Genomic DNA, 21178 nt, shown 5'->3' on the forward strand with positions numbered 1-21178 from the left:
CATTAATTCTTTGCTCAGCCTCAGCTACCGAAGGCATCCGCTAGTCTAAGTTTTGAATTGTGACAGTCTCTATCGCATTGATACTTAAAAACTTGATTAGTTTGCTAGGGTAATGCAGAGAAAAGGGTTGATCACATTTTGCGAATAAGGAACAAATTAAGAACAACTTTAGTGACTGCATTAAATGTTGAGCACTTCAGAGATCTTTATTGCTGTTTAAAATGTGTACACAAAGAAACATGAAAATGTGTACAACAAATAAACAAAAACAGACAACAAGAAACAAATTAAGAAGAATTTGACTCTCTCAAGTGCTAAGAACCTCTGTTATCAATACATGAACTTTAATATGTGTATACAAACTTTAGTGTACAGTGAAATAAATAAACATGTACAACTATAAATGAACAAAAATGCGCAACAAGGAACTAATCAGGAACGATTTTCAGTGACTAGCTTATATGCTGAGCAAAATTTATTGCGTGATTTTCAATGCAGTTTAAAAAGTGCCCACAAACTTTAGTGTACAATGCGATAAATATAAATGAACGAATGTGTATGATAATAGGAACAATCTCAGTGCTCAGCACATTGTGATACAAATTATAAGAACGATCAGTGCTGAGCACATTGTGACCTTTAATGTAGTTAAAATTTGTTAAGATGTGGACACAAACTTTAATATACAATGCAAGAAACAAAAGTGTACAATGCAAGAAACAAAAACACACAAAAATGCACAACAAAGAACAATGTAAATGACTAGCTCATATGCTGCCCACTTAGCTGTGAGTGCAGTTCAAAATACATGTACAAATCTTAGTGTACAACAGAACAAACAAAAATAGCAAAGCTTTATGCATAAAAATAAACAAAAACGCACAGCACAATCAGCTGTCACAGAACTGAGGACAGCTTAAACATGGCTGAATCATACGAGCCCGGGCTCTTCCTGCCTGGACAGCATGGGGCCGAGACTGGAGCCTCATGTGGCCCGGTACCAGTGGACCCAGTATGTGTGGGTTGTGGAGACTGCTGCCAATAGACTGTTGCCGAAAGACAGCAGGCACCCCTGCAGGAGGAGCCGAGGCAGGCACTTCAACTACAGCAGAGGACAGATCCTCAGCAGCAGCAACAGCAAGACAGCACTTTCAGCGAAGTCATTAGCTGATCGCTATATTTTCCATATTTCCATATTTTCTTTTGGTAGCTACCGAGATAAACACACACCCGCCTGTAAGATAAAACAATTTAAAACGAAATTTTTTTACAAAGAACTTTGCTTTCCCTTTGCAAGTAGTAGGTATGTCTGCAAAACTTGGCATTAGAGACACGACGATGACTGCCCACTGCCGAGGGCATTACGACATTAACTGAGGGGAACAGGTTTTCTTAAAACTGTATATTTTAAAGCGCTAAAGTCCTCTTAAAATTAAAACTATCAATAAAATGCAACTGGTGATATCTATAGTGCTGATACCATATCATATATCAACCATATCATGCCAGCCACCACATTGCTGATGAAGGTGCCGCTGTCAGTATGAATAAGAATGGAGGCAGCCTGTTTTTTCAGCACACTTTAAAAGAGAATGAAAAAACAGTACTAAACCACACAAAGGAGATGCAAGAAAAAAAATATTAAGGCACCTCAACTTTCTTCTAACAAAAATAGTCCGCTGTGTTCCACTTAGCCTTATCATAAACTGTATACCCGCTCTAGGCGAAGCAGCCCAGCAGCCAGCAGACTGCAAAGTTTAACACACCAAGGTGTCACCATCTGGTCTGGCCTTACTTTCCTTGTTACTGCAAAATAGCATTGTTACCTGTTTGCCACATTATACGCGTCCCACCCAGGTCCATTTCTGCAATGACCGTTAACATTAAACGTGCAACCATTTAACACGTTACATGGACCATGACCAGGGAATATGCCAGGCCATCTGTATCATCTCAAGCTAAGGCGATCAATCATGGTCAGTTCAAACCCAGCAAGCACCATCAAAACAGCAGTGCAAAAGGTGGAGTCAGTGTTCACCTTCACTAGGAAGCCTGTCCCCTGTAGAGATGATGGCAGCACGTCATGACCTGTTCCAATGCAAAAACCAGTAGGAAAGTTCAGCTGGCCAGCGGCTCTTTTGGAATCCGGGAAGCCTTTTGAATGCCTCGATGATTGCACCACGAAGCGGTGAACCTGCATGAGTGACAGTGGGTCAATACATGCTGCAGCGAAGGGCACGTCAATGTAGGGCAATCTAAGTGAAATCTGGCCTGGCATGAAAATTAATGTCGCAGCTGGAGTTCCAGCCAGTCAGTTGTAGGTACATCTCTTGCGAAAGCAAATCTGGTGCGAGACAACCCACTTGTGAGGATCCTAACTGATATCAACTTGTTTATAGAAAATTCCCAGCTGGGATCAGTGGGAACCAATTGGTTCCATATCGTCCCAAATGGGAATTGTTCCATGAACCAGATGGGACCAGTTAGGATATTCACCTGAAAAGATATTAACAGCAAAAAAACTTTCTTGAGACTAGCAAGGCAAGGGAACAAGAGTGCTGCCTCCTGCTGCTGTCATTGCACTGAAACAAGTGAGCCCTGCCACCAAATGTAAGTGGTGCTCAACGATCGAAGTCCACCCTAACTTTGCGGATTGCCACTGACCGACCTCTAACAAAAGCATGTGCCAAACTCACCACAATGAGCCAGGCAGTCGGCCATTTGCTCCAGCAGGGGATCTAACCTCTTCGGAAACTTCTTAGACTCTTCCCAAAGGGGTCCTGCAACATATGAAACAGCAAATTATGGTGCATACAGTGTCATTTGGCCCTTGCCAAATGCCATGCTCCCTTCTAGGATGCTGCACACAACAGGCCTCCGAATAACAGTGCATGAACCTGTGTGTGAGTGGCAGATGGATTCAACATGCAATGTCAAATGTAATGAATAGAAGGCATCACAAGCGCTGGCAGAAAAAAAAAAAAAACATCCACCCACTCTCACCTTCTAGCAGGCATAGCTACGGCGAGTGGTAAAACCACCATACAAGCGAAAAAAAATTGGAGGACGCTTAAGCTTCACCTTTCAGAGTGGAATGCGACAGCATGTTGCAGCACTGCCAGGGAGTCCATGGAACACCATTGCCCGTTCGGCGCGAAGCCTTGCCAGTTAGGTTACTCTGCTACGTACAGTGAAATGGACGCGCGGAGCGGCAAACCACATAGAAGCGCTGCCAGGTGCCTTGCCAAAACGTACGGGACTCAAGTTGCAGTCGTAGTTGGTCGGCACACAGTTCTCGACAAACCTGATGCCACAAGTGCCAGCATAGCTTCTGCGCCGAATGAACGGCCAGCAAGCCACAAGCTTCGTGATGAACACGCTTTGGATGTGCGCTGTGTTGTTCGCCGCTCACCGCATGATTCCTGCGTGCCGCCCCACTGCGCCTGAACGAAACGATTGGGAGGGGCTGCCGTCGCGAGCTAACTGTTGGGGCAGTGGCCTACATGGTGAGGAGGAGGAGGAGAGAGAGGAGGAAATTTTTGCTCACAGCCAACGCCTCCGACAGCGACGACACCGGCTTTTCTGCGACACGGGGCCCTTAACGGTGTTAAAACTGACAGCACACCTGGCAGTAGTACCAGCACCAAATTCCACGCCTGCGCTGTGCACAGTGCACTGTTTGTAGCACCAGAACTCTGGCAGAATGAAAAGCTTCACAATTCACTGTGCTGATGAGCAGGAGATAGGGCAAGTAAGAAAGAGCAACGAGTCAACTCCCAATATTGCTCCTCAGCTACATCAAAAACCAACAGCACTGGGTATGAGTTACAAAGTTTATATTGTTACGTGGTCCAGGAGGGAACGACGCGAGAACGCCCGGGCACAGCACACAGGTCAAGAGCACAGGGCGGCCCACACAGAGCACCAGGCACAGAGCACAGAATCCCAGAGCACGCGCGCCTCCGAGAGACTTCATTCATCTCTTCTTCTATCCGTTGCATGGCCCCCGGTAGCAAAAAACACCGTCTCGGCGGAAATTAGGGCGGAGCAAGGGATTGCGACACATAGGGCTTGAGGCGAGAGACGTGGACAACGTCACTCTGAGATGCACCGGAGGTGGTCTCCGGAAAGGCCGGGGTAATCTCGTAGGTGACGGCGGTGACCTGGCGGAGCACACGGTATGGGCCAACATAGCGGGACATTAGTTTTTCGCAAAGCCCGACACGGCGTGTGGGCGACCAAAGCAAGACGAGGGCTCCAGGGGAAAAAGTTACCATGCGGTGGCGGCGGTCGTAGTAGTCCTGCTGTGGGGCCTGCGAGGCTTGTAGGCGGGAGCGAGCCAGCTGGCGGGCGTGGTCGGCGCGGGCAATAGCGTCGTGGGCATATTCAGATGGCGGGGAAGGAAATGTCGGAAGCAGCGTGTCCAAAGGTAATTGGGGTTCACGACCGTACAACAGATAGAATGGGGAGTAACCGGCAGTGTCATGACGAGAAGAATTGTAGGCGAAGGTCATGTATGGAAGGGCAATGTCCCAGTCCCGATGGTCCGGGGAAACGTACATTGCGAGCATATCCGTGAGAGCTCGGTTGAGGCGCTCTGTAAGACCGTTGGTTTGGGGATGATAGGCGGTGGTCAGCTTATGTTTTGTTGAGCAGGAACGGAGAATGTCGTCGACAACTTTAGTGAGAAAGCAACGGCCGCGGTCGGTGAGAAGTTGGCGGGGTGCACCATGACGGAGGATAAGGTCGTAGAGGAGAAAATCGGCCACGTCGGTAGCAGTACTGGTGGGGAGGGCCCGCGTGATGGCATAGCGAGTAGCATAATCTGTCGCAACGGCAATCCATTTGTTTCCGGAGGTGGACTTTGGAAACGGGCCCAAAAGATCCAAGCCAACACGATAGAATGGCTCAGGGGGCACATCAACAGGCTGGAGCAAACCTGCGGAGAGCATGGCGGGACGTTTCCGGTGTTGGCACTGGTCGCAGGCACGAACATAGCGGCGGACGGACTGGTAGAGACGGGGCCAAAAGAAGCGACGACGCAGGCGAGACACCCAGATGTCCAGCAGATGTCCAGCACCCCCGTGTCGTCGACGACATGACCCAAGATGGCGAGTTGACGGCACGCGAAACGGCACTTAGACGAGTTGAGCTGCAGGCCAGCATGACAAAAGAGGGAAAGAATCTGAGAAAGGAAAACGAGGGCGAAAAGACAATGACGTCATCGAGATAGCACAGGCAGGTGGACCACTTAAAGCCTTGCAAAAGAGCATCCATCATGCGTTCAAATGTGGCTGGTGCGTTGCATAATCCGAAAGGCATAACTTTAAATTGATAAAGGCCATCAGGAGTCACAAAAGCGGTTTTCTCATGGTCCTGTTCATCTACAGCAATTTGCCAGTAGCCGGAGCGAAGATCTATGGACGAGAAAAATTTGGCACCATGGAGGCAGTCAAGCGCGTCATCGATACGCGGCAGGGGGTACACGTCCTTTTTAGTGATCTTATTCAGGTGGCGATTATCAATGCAAAAACGCCATGAGTCATCCTTTTTCCTGACAAGGACGACGGGTGAGGCCCAGGGACTGTGTGAGGGTTCGATAATGTTTTTTTCTAGCATTTTAGTAACTTCCGCATTGATTACTTGACGCTCGGCGTGAGAGACCCAGTAAGGGCGGCGGCGAATGGGAGGGGCATCGCCTGTTTCAATGCGGTGCCTGACGGCGAGAGTTTGACCCAGCGTGGTGTTGTTCACGTCAAAAATATCCGAAAAAGATTCAAGAAGGGCACGAAGCTTGGCAGTTTGATCGGGATGGAGGTCGGTAGCCATCATGGTTGTGAAGGTGTCGGTCGACAGAAGAGACTGCCGGCGCGGTGCGGCGGTTTCTGGAACTGGGGTAGCGGGCAACGTAGCCACGTGGCAAGGAGCGAGAGGGGATAGCGTAGCGACGCAGATGCCGGACGGTAGCACTTGAGAAGTGAGGCCGAAGTTGAGGAAAGGCAGAAAGAGGGCGTTGGCTTGGATGGTGGCAATGGTATGAGGTAGGGCAACGTTACGGGTCAGGAGGAGGTCAAGATTGGGAGTAACGAGATAGTCGCCATCGGGAACTGGGCGAGATGGGGTCAATGGAACAAAAGAGGCGGTTCGGGATGACAGGTGAGCATATGCGGTACTGAACAGTCGCAGTGATACATCAAGTGGGTCTGAATCCAGCGCTGGAAGGGCGAGGTGTAGAACACCCTCCGAGCAGTCAATGAGGGCGGAATGGTCAGTCAAAAAATCTAAGCCGGGGATAAGGTCATGAACACAGGTGGTCAGCACGGTGAACTGAACTGGTATACTCTGGCCGGCAATAGTAACGCGCGCGGTACACATACCGTCCACAGCAGGCGTGCCACCATCCGCGACACACACACGGGACGTTGCAGGCGTGAGGACTTTGCGGAGGCGACGGCGGAGGGCAGCACTCATCACTGATACATGAGCACCGGTGTCAATCAGGGCGCGCACAGGAACACGGTCGATAGTGACGTTCAGAAGATTAGGTCGAGTGGTCGAGAGAGGATTTGTAGTCCGGGTCGTTGATGCAGCGTCACCTCCGGGAGCTGCATCACTTAGTTTTCCAATTGGGAGCGGCTGCGAGAAGGCGACAGGGGGGAACGAGAGCGGCGGCCCTGCGGGGACGGAGAACGGGAGAATCAGCGTGGAGGGGGTACGGCTGGTGCAGACGGTTCAGACGGGGCGCGGGTCGAGAAGTTGTGGGATGAGGCGGGACTGTAGAAGGAGGGGAAGACGTTGCGGGGCGTTGAAGACCATGGACTGCGGCAATGACGGGCGATGTGGCCAATGCGAGAGCACCGGAAGCAAATGGGACGGTCGTCCGCCGTGCGCCAGTCATTGGGATTGCGGGAACGGGGCAGAGAATAATAGGTGCGACGAAAAGCACAGGGAGGGGGCTGGGGGGTGTCCGGGCTTCTGATGGCGCACACTGCCGGAGCGAGGTTCAGATGAGCGAGTTCCTGCCGTACGACGGCCTGAATCAGCGACACAGCAGGCAGGGTTGTATCAGGGACGGAGGGCGGGGAAATCACAGGTGCGAGGGCCTCCAGTTCACGTCGGAAGATCCGGGTGACTGAATCGGTGACGGCAGGGGCGTCCGAGGGCGTGCGGGATGGTGATCGGTGGTCCTCACAGGAAGATGTCGCGGCCGTGTTGGGAAGGCGAGAAAACGACGGCGAAATGCGGCGGCCTTTGACTTGCTCAAATCGACGGCACTCGTTTATGATGGAGTCAATTGAGGTACAGTCTTTGCTAACAAGCAAGTGGAACGCATTGTCGGCAATGCCTTTGAGCACGTGGCCCACTTTATCGGTCTCACTCATTGCGGCGTCGACCTTGTGACAAAGCGCCAAGATGTCCTGAATGTAGGCCACGTAGCTCTCGGCAGAAGATTGTGCTCGAGTAGCCAGCTGTTTCTTGGCGGCGAGCTGGCGGTCATCAGGTCTACCGAATAGCGTCTTCAACTTTTCCTTAAAGGTGTCCCAACTTGTTAGCTCTTCCTCGTGGGTCTCATACCATACGCGCGCCGTGCCATTGAGGTAAAAGATGACGTTCGCGAGCATTAGCGTAGGGTCCCACCTGTTGTAGTTGCTGACACGCTCGTAGATGTTAATCCAGTCTTCGACGTCCGAGCCATCTGTGCCGGAAAACGTGCCGGGGTCGCGAGGAGGAGCCATGATGACGAAAGGAGTGGTAATGGGGGTAGTGGGGCTCCTTGACCGGCCGGGTTGAGCCATGGTGGTAGTCCAGGCCTGACGAGTACTACGAAGCTGCGTGGTGGGCGCAGCGTAAAATCCGCACCTCCACCAAAGATATTACGTGGTCCAGGCGGGAACGACGCAAGAACGCCCGGGCACAGCACACAAGTCAAGAGCACAGGGCGGCCCGCACAGAGCACCAGGCACAGAGCACAGAATCCCAGAGTACGCGCGCCTCCGAGAGACTTCATTCATCTCTTCTTCTATCCGTTGCAATATTAACATCACATGCACAAGCACGTGCTAAATGAACCTGTAATCAAAGTGCACTTGCAGGAGGCTTAACCGGCAGCATGACTATCTGCCGAAGCCACTGCAGGGAGGTCCGTCGAACAAGTCAAGCAGGCCGCAACATGTTTGCTAATGTGATGGGGACATGTTTGATATTAAAAATCCTTCATGGACTGTTATACAGTATTGTGCATTTTTATTGTGAATATTTTAAAAACCTTTCTCACCTCAACCGCTAGCTCGTTTGCGGTGAAACTGCACATAGAGCTTGCGTATTATGGTAACTTTTGTATCGTAGCAAGTTTTACAACGGTACTTACTTAGCTGAGCTGTGCATGATGTGAAAACGTAATCGTTTGCGTCGAGATCGGCGAACCGAAACCTGCAAACGGTGTTTTTTCGCTGGGGCGGCAGTGGTGCCATCTGGTTTCTGCTGTCACCCTTTGATTCTTTTGGAGTGTCACGAAAGCAAATGATATGAGCTGAAATGGATAAAGTCACTCGGCAGAAAAGGAGATCAAACAATATTTTTTGGCCCCGCCGCGGTGGCTCAGTGGTTAGGGCGCTCGACTACTGATCCGGAGTTCCCGGGTTCGAACCCGACCGCAGCGGCTGCGTTTTTATGGAGGAAAAACGCTAAGGCGCCCGTGTGCTGTGCGATGTCAGTGCAGGTTAAAGATCCCCAGGTGGTCGAAATTATGCCGGAGCCCTCCACTACGGCACCTATTTCTCTTCTTTCACTCCCTCCTTCATCCCTTCCCTTACGGCGCGGTTCAGGTGTCCAACGATATATGAGACAGATACTGCGCCATTTCCTTTCCCCAAAAAAAACCAATTATTATTATTAACAATATTTTTTGAAAGGTAAAGCCTCGTTAAATCAGTTGTTCTGATATTTTTTCCGCTCAGTTAGCCGAAAATCTTGAAGCGCTTCAGTTGAAGCAGACGAAATGGCCGGAATGGCATATTCAAAAGACCCGCGCTTCTTGCAACGCTCGCCTCGGCGGCTTGTCGTGACGCTTTCCACTACAGAAAACAGACGATGCCACTGCCGCCCCTCAGTGAAGAACGGCGCTTCCGGGTTAAGGTTCACCGATCTCAACGCAGATGATTAAGTTTTCGCATCATGCATGGCTCAACTAAGTAAGTACCATTGTGAAACTACGATACAAATGTTACCATAAAGCGCAAGCTCTGTGTGCAGTTTCACCGCAAACGAGCTAGTGGTTGAGGTGAGAAAATTTCCGAAAGTATTCACGATAAAAATGCACAAAACTGTATATCATTGCAAAACATCTCATCATGCACCTATTTTCACAACAAACTTACAGCAATGTCCACTCAAAATTATACCTATCTCAGCAGTGCCGCACGCACAATCATGCTGTTGCATCACATGCAATAGTATCAGCACCGACTTAAGGCGCTTTCGAAAAGAGGGTAAGTTACCATGGTAGAGCAAGCAATCTCAATGCAAGTTCACTGCTCGTGGAACAAATTGTGACAGGTCATTCAGCGCCCAAGTTCAGTACGAGAAATAAGGTCGGGACATGAAAAGAATAGATTGATATACATAATGTTGCAATCGAACATTACAAAGCAGCACAGCGGAGAATCCGCTAAGGTGCAGTATAATTTAAGCATGCCTTGTTTCAGACCCAAAAACTGGCAAACTTGGCGTAGTCAACAGCAGCACACATTCAAGAAGAGGGAGCAGAAATGTATAGTGAGAGAGCCAACATATAGGTGACATATCCTGCACTAGTCAACTTGTTAATTTTGGCTCTTGCTCTTCAAGACCTGTTGCCATAATTTGTGATGCACTATCTTTAAAGTTAAAAACGGGTCCCTTTCATGTTATGAACCTATGCTTTTTTTTTCATGTATTCTGTTTTCTGACCATATTTGTATGAGTTTAAATAGCTACTGCATAATTTCTCACACAAGTGAACATATTCTGTAATTCTGAGCAGACTCACTGCTTTTCTATTGTACAGCATGGGCCCAAGCCTAGCTGAGAAGGCTAAGGGTAAAAATAATTACAGTTTTTCAATTTATTTTAATGCAAGAGCCTTACTAGCACCATTAGACAAAATTCCAACAGTGACTGTCGTTGTTGAGGCCAAGAGACGGTCCCAGAATGATGGTGTCGCAACAGCTATCGTCTAGCCACCAAAGCGGCGAATGTGACAACAGCATGCACAACAGATACCAGGAGCAGCCACCCCCCCCGACTCCTCATCGCTTCCTAAGCACCACCTGCTCGTATGGCATAACTGGCGGACCTCCTTGTGGTGCCAGTTTCCCGGCTTGCATATAGAAATTGTAATGCAACTGTTTGTTTTTAAGCACTCTGGGCGATGTCATACGATTTCCCGTTGCACATGGCACACATATGCTAGTCAAGTTTGAGGCTAGCTTGCGAGAGGTATTCCAACATACTTAGCTTGGTGTCAGAGATGGTCTATGGTTCTCAATCCATCAAAGCGCAAAATTATGTCCATCTGCCGCCAATCTAACCCTTCTAAAACGTTCGATTACAAGATTAGTGGAGTTTCATTAGAGAACATTTCATCTTATAATTAACTCAGTGTTCACATCACTAACAACTTATCCTGGCGCATGCACATCAAACATGCAAACCGTGCCCTTGGTTACATACGTAGAAACTTCTCTCAGGCTCCATCCCATTTGAAGTTACTTTTATATCAAACACTAATACGGCCAAAGCTAGAATACGCATCATCGATATGGGACCCTGCATAACTCACCTTAATCGATGCTATAGAATCTGTTCAGAATCGGTCAGCTCGCTTCATCTTTTCCAATTATTCTCACACGGCTAGTGTTTCTTTAATGAAATCTAAACTTGGTCTGACTAATCTCGCAGTTCGTAGAAATATTTCACGCCTCAGTTTTTTCCACAGTATTTTCTTTCATAATGAGACACTAAAACAGGAATTCTTTTCTTCTATACCATCAACGTATCATCACGTGTTGATCATCCATATAAATAAAGTTGCCATCCCAACCTGTAAAACGAATGTGCTTTTTAATTCTTTCTTACCGAAGACTAGCACTGAGTGGAATCACCTTCCACCCCATATCGCATGCATTGAAGACGCGTCATCCTTCAAGCCACTTATCACCAAGTGTGTCATCGAACAAGCATCGGCATAATGATTTTTGCTTTTCTTTTGCCTGTACTTTTTTATGTATTTTTTCTTTTTTCACCAACCCCTCTATAACGCCCTGCGGCCCTGAGGCTGTTGTAATAAATAAATAAATAAATACTACTTAAGATCTCATGATGCACCTCCAATTGTGTGCCTTCCTCGACATTTTTATCAAAGTTGCGATTCAGCAGTTCATCATTGAGCTGCCGGTGGTGTCATATGATTTCTCATTGCATATAGCATACATCTCTTAGTCAAGCTGCAGGCTAGGTCGCGAGACGAATTCTAACTGACTACATAAGTACTTTAATGGTGTGGTGGTTAACGACTTTCGTTTCACAATTGTGATGCAACTGTTTGCCGTACAGTATTCCGGCTGGTGTCACACAATTTTTCGTTGCACATAGCATACAGCTGCTAGTCAAGTTGGAGGCAAGCTGGTGACAGGGGTTCTAACCAATAACATATAAGCTTTGAATGAGACATTCATGCTTTTGCTTTCACAGCATGTAAGCAATATTAAGTGCCCTCTGTATTATTTTTGGTGCTAGAATATAGGATAAAATTGATTTTATTCAGTTTAATTTGACCTCGCAATCAACATTAGACACACTACTGGCCTCTGACATCACATGGTCTTCAATATATTGTGACAATATAACCAAACTGAAACTTTTAAGTAGAAGAAAAAAAATGCGGCAATTTTAGGGCCCCAATACTGTTTGGCTTATTAAAGTCCGATACAACTTAAATCTGTAGTGAAGCTCGGTCCGATGATTGCCAAACACTGTTATTCCATGACAAGAAAGTAAAATAGTTTGTCATAAAAGCTCTTTCTTGTTAACCAAAACAAAAAGCTAGCCACAAGACGAAATATAAGCTCAAGAATTTTGACGACTCTAGCTTGTTTGGTATATGTAGTCAAACATTAAAAAGCTGATTTCGTCTGGTATTGTGACTGGTCAGCAGAGTAATACGGATGGACTGCCGCAGACCATGGTCCACTGTTACGAACTCCCATTTATTATAAGCTGTATATCCCACTTTATTTGGTACTTCATAATCTGTTGGGTATTGCACTAACTCTTAAGAGCAATCTCATGCAAAGCACGTTTGCAACATTGAAAAATGGGGAACCCGGAGACATAATGGAAGCCTTCATCATGCTGACAAGGAAAGAGGCGGAATACAACAGCAGAGCCCTGTCTATTGCTCTGACCAAGAAAAAATTCTCCTATCTGAACTCAAGATGCCAAGTGAACAAAGAACACATTCTCAACCCTTGAGCCCCCGTCATGTTTGCAGTCTGTTTTTGTGCCTCTTTTAAAGCAATCTTGTTAATGGTCCTGTTCAGCAGCGACCCCAGAGTCACGTGACCTTGCGATGTCACCACAACCTGTCCACTGTGGTAGGCGACAGATTACTGGTTGCGAGAAGTTGCTCAGGAAGAGCAGCGTCGGTCTCGCAAGCACACCACCGGTACAGCCACCTGCTAGGCAATGGGGCATCGCTTGAACTGCTGCACCACAGTGCCAGGAGTGGTATGAGAACTCCCCGCAATCTATGAATGTAAAGCAGAGAATGAATGACTAATTCTGCATATACAGGCATGCAGGCGTCCGGCGCGGCGGCTCAGTGATTATGATGCTTGGCTGCTGACCCGAAAGACGCGGGTTCGATCCCGGCCGCGGCGGTCGAATTTCGATGGAGGCGAAATTTTAGAGGCGTGTGTACTGTGCGATGTCAGTGCATGTCAAAGAACCCGAGGTGGTCGAAATTTCCAGAGCCCTTCACTATGGCATCGCATCCCTCATAGACTGAGTCGCTTTGGGACGTTAAGCCCCCATAAACCAACAGGCATGTAGACAAAACCTCGGTGACAGAAAAGGAGTACTTGAGCGGGAGAGATCTCTGATGCTATCGTAGTGTACTCAAGTGTTATGTGATGGTGCAAGAAAGAACAGTGTCCATGTCAGCAAATTATAAGCAAAGAAGACCTCAGGCTGCTGAAGGGACCCATTAACACTATTTCATCATACCTTGAGCCGGAGCTCAAATGTCCCCTCAAGTTTTCACCGAGTAAGCTGTATAAGCAATAAAATATTTGCTAGCGTACTCTGAGTTAGAAGAGATAAACTCACCCAGCAATCTGATAAGGCAAGTAGCATGCTGCTGAGCAAGTGGCAGCTGCAGCTTGGACAGCAGCGACTGGAGCAGTGGAAGAAGCTGTTTTCTCAGCACCCACGGCAGAATAGAATTGGGCGACCGCCGGCAGATCTCTTCCAAGGCCTTGCGAAGCTCCAGGCAGGTGTCTGGCCCCAAAAAACAACGGTCACATGCTTGGAACCACAATTCCATGACTAACAATCACGGCCATGCAAGTACTGTTGCGTGTGTATGTACTCCCCCACAGATCGAAAACGGCACGTTCACCATTTCCAATGATGCGAGAGCTGAAGATGCTTGGGTCTTACACAGTCTCTTAACCCCATAATGGGTGCTGGGTAAGATGCAGACTCCTTCAGATCACCCAAAGAAAGCACTGGTTGCAGGATCAAACCCCAGCTGCGGCATATGCATTTCAGTGGAAAGGAAAAGGAAACTGCTCGTGTATTGTGCGATGGCAGCACACCTTAAGAGCCCCAATGGCTTAAATTAATGCAGAGCCCTCCACTACAGTGTATCTTGACACGCACATGCAGCTCCCAAAGGTCAAGAACATTACCGCAGAGAACGCTGGTTCATCAATCTCACCAGGCAGTCTTGTATTAATAAATTTTGCCTTAATCAAGATGATACTAGCGTAAAAAACACCTCTAAACTCAGTTTCTTTGTAACCATCACAGGGTCAAAAAATATGGGAGCTAATTATACGATGTGATGTGACAAATCTGCATTAGTAGTATTGGCTTCACATTGTGCTGTAACAATTTCGCTTTTACAATCATCCCCTCTGCAGTGTGCCTTTGAATTTGATTTCACGGGTTCCAGGGCGGAGGCATTGGACACACAGAAAGCAGGGCTCTTGCTGAATGAGAGCTATAACCAAGAACTGCACACTTTCACTGCATCAGTAAACGCATGCCTTCCCGGAACAATTCCTTGAGGAGTTCACAGCCAGAATGTGCCCCTGAGCAGATTCAAAGTTGGTACACTGCCCCAGATCATGATCACACCGCCATCATCATCCTCGTTTTACGCCCACTGCACGTCAACGGCCTCCACCGGATGCCTCCAATCAGCTCTGTCCAGTGCAAGCCGCAGCCATCCTGATCTCACCTGGCCACCCGGCTACTGAAAGTGCAACGAAAGAGCCTGGCCGAAATAAAGGAAAGGAAATGGATATGGGCTGGGCCTGTGAATGCAGAGGACAACTAACCGACGGTCCCTTAAACGTAACAGAGTGGATTCCAAGAAGCGTAACGAGGGTAGCTCCTAGGTTACACTTACTGTCTTTTGGAATCCACTCTGTTACCCTTAAGGAACCATTGGTTACTCGTCCCCTGCATTCACACATGCCCTGCCCATATCCATTTCCTTTTCTTGATTTCAGCAGCCAGGATACCATCTATTCCACAACCCACGCCCTTTCGTCGAGGCCTCGGCACGAAGTGCTCCAAGAGCCAACTCCCTCACCCATGCACTCGTGGGTAGTCAGCAGGGGATGCAGGAGATCATCCACCAGTGGATACAAGTTTCCGTCGAAGCAGGGCAGAGGTCCGAGCTTATCCAGCACCGTTTTGCAATATGACAGGAGTGTGTCGCTGAGCTCATTGGATGGGCACCGGTGCAGCACGTAGCTGATGACATTCCTCACTGGGCCTGCATTCGACATGTACAGACAGTGGGGCGGTTGTTGGCTGAAGGACCAAGCAAAGCCTCTGCGGGCAAGGTCCCCTTCCTATGTCCCCCACTCTAAGCAGAGAACAGTGAAAGGGCATGTTGCAGGACTTATGCCAAGAAGTTGCATCAACACAGCCTTTCAAATATTAATAAGGATAAATTTGGAAAAGCATGCAGTTCATGACCAATAATCAGCCTCAAATATGACAACAGAAGTTATAAAAGGGTTAACATGGCAAACTGAAGGGAAGCAGCTTCCTCAAGTATTCCGTGTGTCGAAAATAGTTTTCTTTTTTTCTACAATCTGCAAAAAGCTGCGATGCACGAAAACATGAAACAAAAAAACAAAAGACCGTTAACATCATAGGATACACTGCATGCAGTGCGCCCAACAAAGACCATTGCATACACCAGAACAAACATCTCAAGAACCAAACATAAAACTATCACTGCACACAACCTGTTTCTGGTCACCCATAACAAATCGCCTATTCCTGTTTGAGAAAGTGTGAAAAAAAAAAGCAATGCTACAAGGGACTTTAGTGTAGACCTTTAAGCCCTACACTAAAGTTGGACAGACAGAAAAACCGGATTTGCCCAGGACTGCAGTGATACTCTGAATCTCTTCTGACGAAGGATCACTTAGTGTTGAATTTGAGACGCTGGTTAGAGCGTACGAGCTTTGAGTCGACCTCTTCACTTGGGAGTGAAACATGAACCACCACTGCAGACTAAGTGTTCAAAACTGGGTTTGCCCTCGAAAGTGCGCAGCGAGGTTTGCGGAGCCTCCTCCAAGCACACACCCCAGAAGCCGGGCGCCGGGCCATGGTTGGCTTGTACCCATTTTTACCGGTGGGTGTTCGGCAGTGGGTTTCGAACCAACCACGTACCTCCCGGAGCTGAAGCGGACGCCCAGACCACTACACATTAAGGTTGAGGACAACTTGTTTCAGTTATAGCTCTCAATAAAAACTGATTCTCTTTGACTCTTTCCAGCTACCCTGATGTTGATATGGCACCAAAAGACGTTTATCGCCAAAAAAATTGAATTTGAAAAATTTCTCTGCCAGTTGATTCAAATTCGTGATGTCCTTGCCAAAAAAGGTCGGGTTGCCTGTTTTGAAGCGCATGGCGGAGTAGTGTTGCCTCTGGTATCCGCACCCAAAAATCAGTGCTAACGTGCAAGCATTTTACTTGTGAAATCAGCTGGTGGTGGTGACACTGGTATTATGTTTCTTTGGACTTTTCTACAGCATATATAAGCTTCCTTTACAGTGACAGTGGTCTCTTTGTGATTAGAACATGGCACCCTGCTGATATATAGGACAAGTTTTATTTGTTCAGTTCCTTTAATTAGCAAAACAAGCAAACAATGCTTGCCTGCAGCCAGTTATGTGATACCCCTGAATGGCCATGCATATTTTCCACAAATCACATTACTGTGAAAATCCGCTTAGTGAACCATGCTCACACGCGAAGATTACCTGTTCGCCTCAAGGAATTGAACAGCGCGCTGCTATGATCATACGTTGCTGACATCACTGCCACAGGGTGACAGTTATCCTAAGAGAACTGATCACTCCCGCTCCCTTTCAACACAAGAGTACCGTATTTACACGAATGTAAGTCGACTCGAATGTAAGTCGACCCCCCCAAATCACATGTCCGAAAAACAAAAGTTGACGCGAATGTAAGTCGACCCCCCCAATCGCATGTCCAAAAAAAATAACACCGGTGGAGCGCTTCAAAAACGAAAATTTATTGCATAGACGGGCTATTCATCCTCACTTGAGTCATCTTCAGTGGTACTGCTGTCGTCGTCGTCGCCGCTGCGATCCCACAGCACATCGTCCTCCATGGAAAGCCCGCACTTCCTAAATGATGATGATGATGATGCTGGCTATCCCTTTGTATCGGGAGATCAACGGTACTAAAAACCGGATCAAGCCAAGAAGGTAATTAAAAATAAAAATTAAAGAATAAAAACACCTAACATACGCTCATGGCACGTTTTGGTCCCCTGAGCCTTCAAGGAGCGTGACCGTGTCGTGTGCGCCACCAATGTTCCAAACATCGCTTGGTTCGCTCAACCAGCTTCCATTGCGGTGGCTCGTCGGGTCGGTGAAAATCGAGTGCTATTGCTAGTGCCCCGAGGCTCTTGGATCCGCTGATCGCGTCAAGCGGCATGGGGCCTACTGAGGAATTGTCCTGTGCATTCGAAACCGACGGGTGTAGGCCTGCACATTCCAACACGATGTGCTCGACGGTTTTATCAGCGCCTCCGCAAGGTTCACACATCGTGCTCATACCCTCCGTGTACTTTGCTCGAAGACATCGGGTGCGACGCACACCGCTCCTAGCTTCGCACAACAGTCCACTGCCCCTAGTGTTGTCATACAGGGGCTCTTTTTTGACCTTCGATTTCCCTTGTTGGTAAACAGCCAGGGCTGGCTTCTCGCGGGCCGTCTGCTGCCAACGACGCTGCTCCTCGCATCGCACTTGTTCTCGAATCTTTTGCCGTCCGTTGGGTTGGAAACTTGAAGTGGGGGGGGTACCACTCCGTATTTATCCGCCAGACTCCTGGTCGTACAACGGGCCCACTTGGTGTTGACACACCTCAGGTGGACATACTTGAACACTTCCTGCGCCCAGCAGCCATCCTGCATTTTGCTAAGACGACGCTCATAGCTCAGTTTGGCTACGGCTTCCCGTGCCTCAAAAGAGGACCACCCCAGATCACCCTGACCCGCCTCGTTCGGCCCACTGCCGTGAGCTCCCATGGCCATTCGTCCCACCTCTCTCTGCCGCATCTCCAAACCTTGGCGAGTCACGGAGGATAAACAGATGACTGCGTTGCTGAAGGTAAGGCCTGGCACCGCCACTGCCTTCCATAGCGATCAGGTGACTTCAAAACGGTCGAAAGCCCATAAGGCACGTGAGCTCAGGAAAGCCCGTCGTCTGATGGCCTTCGTCTGGAGTTGCTTCTCGAAATCCTCTACATAGTTGCAGCCCGCCGAGATTTCTATTCCCAGGTATCTGTAAGACGGCAACCAAAGGACACTGTTGTTCTGAAGATGTGGGGTCTCTTGTCCACTGTCCTCGGACGACTCTGGCAGGAATCTGACTGCTGCAGACTTCATGGCGTTGAAACGGAGCCCGAGGCCATCGCCCTCAGATGAGCATATGTCTAGGAGGCTCTGGAGATCTCCCGTGTTGTCCGCAAGCAGTACGTTCTGAAGATGCAGAGGTGGGGTCTCTTGTCCACTGTCCTCGGACGCCTCTGGCAGGAATCTGACTGCTGCAGACTTCGTGGCGTTGAAACGGAGCCCGAGGCCATCGCCCTCAGATGAGCATATGTCTAGGAGGCTCTGGAGATCTCCCGTGTTGTCCGCAAGCAGTACTATATTGCCAGGTGGCGTTCGTGGCGCTCGGAAAGAAGACGACGCTCGTGGTGCTCTCGTTTTGAAAGACGTTGAAGTTCGCCGTCTCGCCAACTGAAGGACGTGCTGCCGAGCCCTGCCTTCTAACAGGTTCCCTCTTGTCACCAACACCGTGACAAATCTGGTGGAGGTCGGATCGATCTCATGTCCCGTACCCCAACCGTTAGTCGGAGCTCCAGTCCAATTCCCGTCACGACGCCTGTTCACCGTACTCGCCGCCGGATTCGAGGCTTACCCCCCGAGCCTGTTCCATCCGGTATGTCCACGGAGCAACCTGCCTTGAGCATCCCAATGCCTGGGGCGTCGACACCCTACTTCACGCTCCAGAACCCCCGCATCCCGAAGTCCTTCCACGGCGACATCTTTGAAGACGTGGAAGACTGGTTGCAGCACTACGAGCGCGTTGCCGCATTCAACCAGTGGGATGACGCCGCCCAGCTCCGGAACGTCTACTTTAGCCTGGAGGACGGCGCTCGGATTTGGTTCGAGAACCGCGAAGATCAGCTGGTCTCTTGGAGTGAGTTCCGGCGTCGGCTCCTAGACACATACGGCAGCTCGGATCGTCGCGAACGGGCAGAACGCGCTCTGCAATCTCGCGTTCAGCTGCCCAATGAAAATGTTGCAGCGTATGTCGAGGACATGACGCGCCTTTTCAGACGCGCGGACCCTGCAATGCCCGAGGACAAAAAACTGCGCCATCTCATGCGTGGCGTCAAGGAGCAACTTTTTGCCGGCCTTGTCCGCAGCCCTCCGAAGACTGTCGCCGAGTTCCTCACTGAGTCTTCCACGATCGAGAGGGTTCTTCAGCAAAGAGCATCCGCGTACGATCGACCCGTATCCGCCGCCTCCGTTTCCAGCGAGTTACCGTTCCACGGCACCGATGCCTCCCGGATACGCGATCTCATACGGTCGATTGTGCACGAAGAAATCCGGCAGCTGTACGGGGCCCCTACCACAGCTCAAAGCTCCATGGCGACCTTTGTCCGTGAGGAGGTGCAGCAAGTGCTCCGGCCGTCCTTACCTGCCGGTGAGGCTCGTCCATCCCCTCCTCCTTTCGCGCCTGACCGTCGTCTCACCTACGCCGAAGCCCTGCAGGCCCCTGCTCCAGCACCGGCGTCCTTCGTTCCGGCTCCTGCTGAAGTGCCGGGGCCGCCTGCACCCGTGCTGCAGTACGTGGAAGCTCCCCGACCGTCCGCGCGCAAAGCCGACGTGTGGCGCACATCCGACAGACGCCCCCTATGCTTTCACTGCGGGGAACCAGGTCACCTGTATCGGCACTGCCCCTACCGCCGTCTGGGCCTCGAAGGGTTTCCCCCCGATTCTCCTCGACCCCGCTATGGCGAACGACCCAGGGCCGTCGCGGATTTTCTTGAACACCAACGTTGGCAACAGTCTCGTCGCCAGCGGGCTCGATCCCCATCGCCCGGGAGTCGTCCTTCACCTTCTACCGCGAGTTTTTCCCGGGCGGCGCAAGGCCGGTCGCCCAGCCCACGGCGGGAAAACTGCAACCAGCGACCTTAGGGGGTGGGCTCGCTGGACGTCGTTCTGAGGGGGACCCCCCATCGCCGCGGGCACGACATGCCGACGCCTCGCGGGTTCCGAAGTCCGCGGTCACCATTCACTCCGACACAGCGACACTCCCTCGACATAACGACGCTTCGACGGTTCCGAGGTCCGCAGTACCCGTTCGCTTCGACACATCGACACTGACACATGACGGCGCCTCACCGATTCAGACGCCCGCATTCTCCGATACTTCCGACGCACTGACCCCATTAGAAAGCACACGCCACGCCGACGAACTACCGGTGGCACAGCCTACAGACAACGACGCCTGTGCCCGATCATCCTCTCCGGAGCCTGCATCTCGTGAGCGGCTTTCCTTAGACATACCTGTGATGCTGGATGGTCACCACGTTCGAGCGTTATTAGATACTGGTGCTGATTATTCGATTTTAAGCAGCCAGCTCGCCGCCGTCCTCAAAAAGGTTCTCACGCCATGGGCTGGCACACACGTTCGCACTGCGGGCGGTCATTTGATTGCACCTCTCGGCATGTGCACCGCCCGAGTTCAAATCCGGGAGTCCACATTTGTCGTCTGCTGTCTTGTTCTGAATAACTGTTCGCGCGACCTCATCTTAGGTGTCGACTTTCTGCGTGAATATGGGGCGATTATTGACCTACGCGATAACAAGGTCACGTTTTCAACTGAGAGTGCTGTCGCCCTCCCCAACGCGCCGCGACCAAGCCAGACACTTCGAGTTTCTACGGACACAGTCACCCTGCCGCCTCGAACCAGCGCCTTCATTACGGTTGAGTGCGAATCATTTCAAGACGGTGACGCCATCGCCGAAACCAACCTGTCATTACTGTTGACGCAAGGCGTGTGCGTGGCCCGCAGTCTGATCCATCTTCACAGTGGCCAGTCACAGGTACTTGCTACCAATTTTTCGCACGAGCATCGGCATCTTTTTCGCGGCACTTCCGTAGCCTTTATCGAACGCATCTCCGATGTTTCCGAGTGCTTCTCCTCAGAACCAGTGCAGCCTCCTTTTCCCCTCGAGAGCCTCGATGTCAACTCCGCGCTGTCAACCAGCCAACGGGAGCAGCTGTGTGCACTATTGCTCGAATTCAGACAGTGTTTCGCCTCCTCGTCGAAAGTGCGTCAAAC

The 21178-nt window shown here is 49.9% G+C and overlaps 1 protein-coding gene across 3 annotated transcripts in view; it reads right to left on the reverse strand.

Moving 5' to 3' along the window:
* Window positions 1-263: 263 nt before the first annotated feature.
* The window catches only part of LOC144111944 (uncharacterized), a 62714-nt gene continuing 41799 nt past the window's right edge, over window positions 264-21178 (reverse strand). For 2 of the 3 annotated variants that reach the window (XM_077645040.1, XM_077645042.1), the window contains 5 exons: window positions 14861-15046; window positions 13366-13536; window positions 2697-2780; window positions 2039-2194; window positions 266-1072 (listed from right to left, as the gene is read on the reverse strand). In XM_077645040.1, coding sequence (XP_077501166.1) covers window positions 2082-2194; window positions 2697-2780; window positions 13366-13536; window positions 14861-15046 — 554 coding nt within the window. In that variant the 3' untranslated portion in view covers window positions 266-1072; window positions 2039-2081. Of the gene's footprint in view, window positions 1103-2038; window positions 2195-2696; window positions 2781-13365; window positions 13537-14860; window positions 15047-21178 lie in introns of all 3 variants that reach the window. The other variant, XM_077645041.1, reaches the window with a different exon arrangement.

Source organism: Amblyomma americanum, unplaced genomic scaffold (assembly GCF_052857255.1).
Source record: "Amblyomma americanum isolate KBUSLIRL-KWMA unplaced genomic scaffold, ASM5285725v1 scaffold_19, whole genome shotgun sequence".
In the NCBI taxonomy this organism is placed as follows: Eukaryota; Metazoa; Arthropoda; class Arachnida; order Ixodida; family Ixodidae; genus Amblyomma; species Amblyomma americanum.